This window comes from Nicotiana sylvestris, chromosome 12, assembly GCF_000393655.2.
Source record: "Nicotiana sylvestris chromosome 12, ASM39365v2, whole genome shotgun sequence".
NCBI lineage: Eukaryota > Viridiplantae > Streptophyta > Magnoliopsida > Solanales > Solanaceae > Nicotiana > Nicotiana sylvestris.
In genome coordinates, this window is record NC_091068.1 from 98523758 (window position 1) to 98530252 (window position 6495).

Below are 6495 nucleotides of genomic sequence, written 5' to 3' on the forward strand. Positions count from 1 at the left end.
AGGCGCTGCACATCACTGTGCAATACAAGGATTATTTCATCACCAAAATCCTAATTGACGGTGGGTCCAGCCTCAATATTTGTCCGTTGGTAACACTCAGAACATTGGGAAAGAGTCTGCATGAGATCAAGGACAGGCCATCAACGTCAAAGTTTTCGACGATTCCCAAAGGTCCACTATTGGGGAAATTAGCTTGTGTTTGCAGATGGGGCCTACTTGGTTTGATGTTGAATTTCAAGTAATAGACGTGCCGGCATCTTACAACTTGATTTTGGGACATCCTTGGATTCATGCCGCTGGGGCTGTAGCATCAACCCTACATCAGGAAGTGAAGTTTGAGTGGAATCACCAAGAGGTGATCATTCACGGTGACGGTAGCAATCCCATATACAGTCGCCAAACCATCCCAGCGATCGAAGGTAGAAGAAAGATAGGTAGAGAGACCTATCACCACATCGAACGAGTCAACGCCATTGACAAAGACAAATGGTGGGACAACAAAATTGAAAGCATATTGAACTGGAGCGGATATGAGCCTGGCAAGGGACTTGTCAAGAACCTCCAAGGAATCGCCATCTATCAAGCTGAAGAAGCATGGCACCACTTTCGGTCTGGGATACGAGTACACTTGGGAAGAGTTCAACAACTGGTCGCCACCATGGCGAGGCCCTTACTACCCACTGGAGCAGCCGATACTCCATTTAGAACAGACTTTCCAGCCAGCCGATGTAATATATGGGTTGGAAGAAGAGGAAGCACTGGCAGCAATGAGGAATTTATTCGTGGAAGATGATGACATGGATTGTTGTGTCATTTTCAAGGAGGAAGGGGAGGAAGGCCCTTCTATACAAGCCGTAAGCCGAGGAGCATGCCTCAACAATTGGACCATCAGAACCACCAGATCCTTGAAAGCCTCGGGGTAGCAAGGCTGAACAAAGCATTATGCACTATCTTTCATTTTTACTAGTTGATTTTCCTTTTGCATTTTTGAATTTTTCGCAATAAGACCTTCAATATTCAAAACAGTCATGGAATTTAGCAAAACATTTTCTCTATAAATCTTACTCTTATTATTTTTTCTCTCATTACTTCACTCATACAGCATTATTATTACTTATGTTGATGAACCAATGACTGTGACATGCAACGAGACAACGCAACAAACAGACATAGATCCAGAGGAAGATAACATACCAGAAGAGATTGTTAAAGAGGTTGAAATTTTTTAGAACAGACCTAAGTCCAACCTGGATGAGACTGAGATTGTTAACCTGGGAGATGCAGAGAACATCAAAGTAACGAGAATCAGTGTCCATTTATCGCCATCAGAAAAGAAGGAATACACAGAATTTCTAAGGGAATATGAAGACATATTCGCTTGGTCGTATGATGACATGACTGGTCTGAGTACATCTACTATGGCTCACAAACTGCCAACTGATCCGACATGTCCACCGGTAAAGCAGAAGCTCAGAAAGTTCAAGCCTGACATGAGTTTGAAAATCAATAAAGAATGTTGGCCCAAGTTCAGTTGAAGTTTTGAAGAATGACAAATGAACTCAGACATGGACTAGGTTCATTATGTGAGGTATAGTATTTATCAACCTAGACATGTGAGATACACGTGAAGGAGATAAGTCTCAGTAATCAAGCAGCAATATCTCCTGAACTGATCGAATAGGTTACATATTGGATGAGGAGAGAAAGTCTCCTTATGGGAAGAGGACACAACCACACCATCCGGATAAATGATAGGGTTGGAGTTTGTATTGAACGAGGACTCAACTTCGATGGAAGATCAGCAATTGGGTCTCAATCAAACTCTGATTACTAACTCATTAAATAACAGTGATTGTTCTCTTTTACAGGTGTTGCATATATGTAGAAGTTAAACGTGAATAGGGAGCAAAATAGCAATGCTTTTTGCAAGAAGTTCGTGTATGATTCAAGTGTGCAAACCTAAAGCTACTTGAACGAGATAGAAGAACCAGTTCTGTTGTGTTTATTCTTATTCTAGTTCAATTGTAGTAGGTGGTTTAAAGTTATACCTTTTTAGCTTTCATAGAAGCATTTGTAATAGGTACTTTGGGTGTTCAAGTTATAGGCTAACTTGAAGGTGTCGCAATAGTTGAGGTTGTGTGCTACACAAGGATTAGAGTTAATCCTTAGGTTTACAAAGAGTTTTGTAAATGCTGTTTTGGCTCATAGATTTTAGTGGATGTTTGGGAAATCCTACTGAGTAGTAGGTCGTGGTTTTTTCACCTTTTGAGCCAGGTGTTTTCCACGTAAAAATCTCTATGTTCTTTATTTTCTGCATTTTTAATTCTGCAACAGTAGCAGTTAGAACACCTAGAAGTTTCAGGTTCTTCTAGATCAAAAAATTGGGTACCACACAAATCACCCCCCTCTTGTGTGGTATAGACGTTTAAAACATCAATTGGTATCAAAGCAGGTTATCCTTGAAGAGGCTAACACCTTAGGAAAAGATCAACACGAGTGCACCACCTGGGAACTGGGAAGGGCAATCCACTACCAGGCCTCCACTGTTCAATGGACAATACTACTCTTGGTGGAAGATCAGGATGAAGGATCACATCATAGGAGGAGATTATGAACTCTGGGACATAGTCACTGATGGTCCTTTGGCAACTACAATGAAAAATAAGGAAGGAGTGGTTGTGCCAAAGACAAGGGCTGACTGCACTGCTGAAGACCTAAAAAAGTGGGAGAAAAATGCTATGGCCAAGAAATGTCTTGTGTGTGGACTAGGTCCAGATGAGTACAGTAGGATCCAAAGCTGTACTACTGCCAAGGAGATATGGGACACTTTGCAAGTGGCTCAGAAGGAACACCTCAAGTGAAAAGATCCAGAGGAACACTGTTGTATTCTCAATATGAGAACTTTACTTTGAAGGAAGGAGAAACTATCCAAGAGATGTATACTAGGTTCACTACTCTGACAAATAAACTTAAATCCCTTGGAAGGATTATTCTTGAAGAAGATAAGGTTGAGAAAATCCTTACAACGGTTCTGCCAGTCTTATGGGAAAGCAAAATCACGGCCATTCAGGAATCCAAGAATATTGCTACTCTCAAACTAGATGAACTGATTGGAAATCTTACTGCTTATGAACTGAGAAGGCAAACCATGAAGATGGATACACCCAAGAAGGAGAGAAGCCTAGCTCTCAGAATTGCTGAAGGTTCAGATCTGGAAGATGATGAGATGGCTATGATCACTAAAGAATTCAAAAAGTACCTGATGAGAGGAAATGGTTCTTCAAGAGGTACAACCTTCAACAAGTCAAGAGCTCCTAAGAAACAGACCAATGAGGGTTGCTACAAGTGTGGTAAGACTGATCACATGATCAAGAACCGCTCTCAATGGGAAATTGAGTGGAAGAAATAAAGGGCTGAACAAAGGAACAGGAAGAAGGAACAGGTTCAACCAAAAAGGAACAAAAAGGTTCAACCAAGGCTATGGTTGCTGCTTGGGGAGAAACTTCAGATGAAGATTCAGAAGATGAAGTTGAAGAAGAGCAAGCACTGATGGCCATCGGAGAATCAGATGATGAACAAGAGGTAAGTATCCTTCATCTCAAAAATAAGATTAAATTTTTGTCTAAAGAAAAGTTGGCTGAGCTACTACTAGACTTCATTGATGAGTCTGAGATAATTAACAATGAGAAAGAAGTTCTGTCTAGGGAATGTGTGATTCTAAAAGCAAAATGCAAAAGTCTAGAGTCTAGGGCTAATGAGAGTGATAACACAAATGCTGAGTTGAAGAACTAGGTTCTTGAGCTTGATAACAGTGTCCTAGAACTTAGATCTGAAAACTTAAAACTGAAACTAGGAACAGGAAAGAAGAAAGCTGATCACACATATCTCACTCTAGAAGAAAACTTGGGAAAAATGAAAGATGAATTGTATAAGAAAGATTAACTCATCAAAGTCCTGAAGGAAGATCTAGGAAAGGTGAAACATGACTAGACAGAACTTGCAAGTGGAACAAGGCTTCTAATGCACTCTCTTGGCTGCAAGAGCATCACAGTAGCAACAAAAGAGGACTTGGCCATGGGACTCAAGCTCCAAAATGGGACTCTAGAAGCAAGTACCTCACTCTTCCTGAAAATAAAATCTGCACATACTGTGGCAAGACTGGCCATTACAAAAATGAATGTAATGCAAAAGAAAAGGCCAGTCAAAAGAACAAAGTCTTTGTTCAAGAGAAAAACAAGCTGCCTGGGTGGGCAAGAAGGAATCTGATTTATCCTTTTGCCTATAGAAAGGGACCCAAACTAGTTTGGGTTTCTAAGACTAACCCCTGATTTCTTTTTGCAGGTCCAAGTGAAAAGGATGAGCCAAATATGGTGTATGGATAGTGGCTGCTCAAAACATATGACTGGGAACAAGGACCAGTTCCTTTCACTTGAGGACTTAAAAGAAGGTAATGTCTCCTTTGGAAATAGAAAGAAAGGTGAGATCATTGGGGTTGGAAAGGTAGGCAAAACAGATTCTTACTCCATAGAGAATGTCTACCTGATAGATGGCTTAAAATATAGCCTAATAAGTGTGTCACAATTGTGTGACAGAGATAATCTTGTAACTTTTACCTCTACAAAATGCTTTGTGATTAACCTTACCACTGACAAGATTGTTTTGCAGGAAAAAAGAGTTAACAATATTTACATTGTAGATTTGTCACTCTCTCAGAAAATGAACTCACTTGCTTAAGTGTGTTGGTTAATGATCCCCTCCTGTGGAACAAAAGACTTAATCATGCAAGTCTAAATCAGCTAAAAAAATTAGTCTCTAAAGACTTGGGGATAGGGTTACCTAATATCAAGTTCAAGGAAGACAAAGTTTGTGAGGCATGTGCAAGGGGGAAACAGGTAAGATCATCCTTCAAAAGCAAGAAAATGGTAAGTACAACCAAGTCATTGGAACTGGTCCATTTGTATTTATGTGGTCCAATGAGAACCATGAGCAGAGGTGGAAAGAAATATGTAATGGTGCTTGTCGATGATTATTCTAGATTTACCTGGGTTCTATTTCTAACCTCCAAAGATGAAGCATTCGACATGTTTATTGCATTTGTTAGAAAAACTCAGAAACAATTAGGAAATCAACTTGCATCCATTAAGTCTGATCATGGAACTGAATTTGAAAATTCCAAGTTTGCTGAATTCTGTGAACAAAATGGTATTGATCATAATTTTCTGTCCCTAGGATCCCTCAACAAAATGGAGTAGTTGAAAGGAAGAATAGAACTCTGGAGGACATGGATAGAACCATGCTGCTTTCTAGTAAATTGCCCCACAGCTTCTGGGCAGAGGCCGTAAACACTGCATGTTACATAATCAATAGATGCATGACCAGACCTCTGATAGAGAAGACTCCCTATGAGTTACTTAAAGGTAGAAAACCAAACATATCCCATCTTAGGTCATTTGGTTGCAAGTGCTATGTGCACAATAATGGAAAAGACTCCCTAGGTAAGTTTGATCCTAGAAGTGACGAGGGAGTATTCTTGGGATATTCTTCACATAGCAAAACATATAAAGTGTTTAATAAAAGAACTCTATGTGTAGAAGAAAGCGTACATGCAGTATTTGATGAAACTAACATTCTTTCTGAGAGACAGGAACATGAAAATGAAGCCATTGGATTAGTAAAGGAATTGACTGAATCCCCAGCACAAGTCAAAGTGGAATCAAAAGAAGGAACAGGTGATGGAACAGGTCCTTCAAATCAGGGCAACCTAACAGGGGGAACTAATCAAGGAGAAATTGAATCAAACCCCCAAGAGGAACTTGTTCATGAACCTGTTCCTCAGCAACAGAACATGGGAGAGACGTCTAGCAGAAACCAGTTGGTTGTGAAACCTCACAAGTATCAAAGTTCTCATCTCATTGAGAACATTATTACTGATCCAACATATGGAGTCAAAACTAGATCACACCTAAAGAATCTATGTGATTTTGATGCGTTCCTATCTCTTATTGAACCTAAAAATGTTGTTGAGGCTTTGCATGATGCAGATTGGGTGAATGCAATGAAAGATGAACTCAACCAATTTGAAAGAAGTCAAGTTTGGCATCTAGTTCCGAGACCCAAGGACAGATTAGTCATTGGTACAAAATGGGTCTTCAGAAACAAACTTGATGAAGATGGAACAGTTACAAGAAACAAAGCAAGACTGGTGGTACAAGGATACAACCAAGAGGATGGCATAGACTATGATGAGACATTTGCTCCAGTTGCAAGACTAGAGGCAATGAGACTCCTTATAGCATTTGCAGCACACATGGAATTCACTCTTCATCAGATGGATGTCAAAAGTGCCTTTCTGAATGGCTACCTAAAGGAAGAAGTTTTTGTGAAACAACCTCCAGGGTTTGAGAGCAAGGAATGTCCTGAGCATGTGTACAAGTTAGACAAGACTCTCTATGGGCTCAAGCAAGCCCCAAGAGCTTGGTATGAACGACTATCCAA

The 6495-nt window shown here is 40.1% G+C and overlaps 1 protein-coding gene across 1 annotated transcript; it reads left to right on the top strand.

The window, feature by feature from the left end:
• Nucleotides 1-3480: 3480 nt before the first annotated feature.
• Nucleotides 3481-4734, top strand: LOC138883434 (uncharacterized). The gene is made up of 2 exons (XM_070164121.1): nucleotides 3481-3582; nucleotides 4342-4734. The coding sequence occupies exons 1-2, from the start codon at nucleotides 3481-3483 to the stop codon at nucleotides 4732-4734; spliced, it is 495 nt and encodes a 164-aa protein (XP_070020222.1).
• Nucleotides 4735-6495: the final 1761 nt, after the last annotated feature.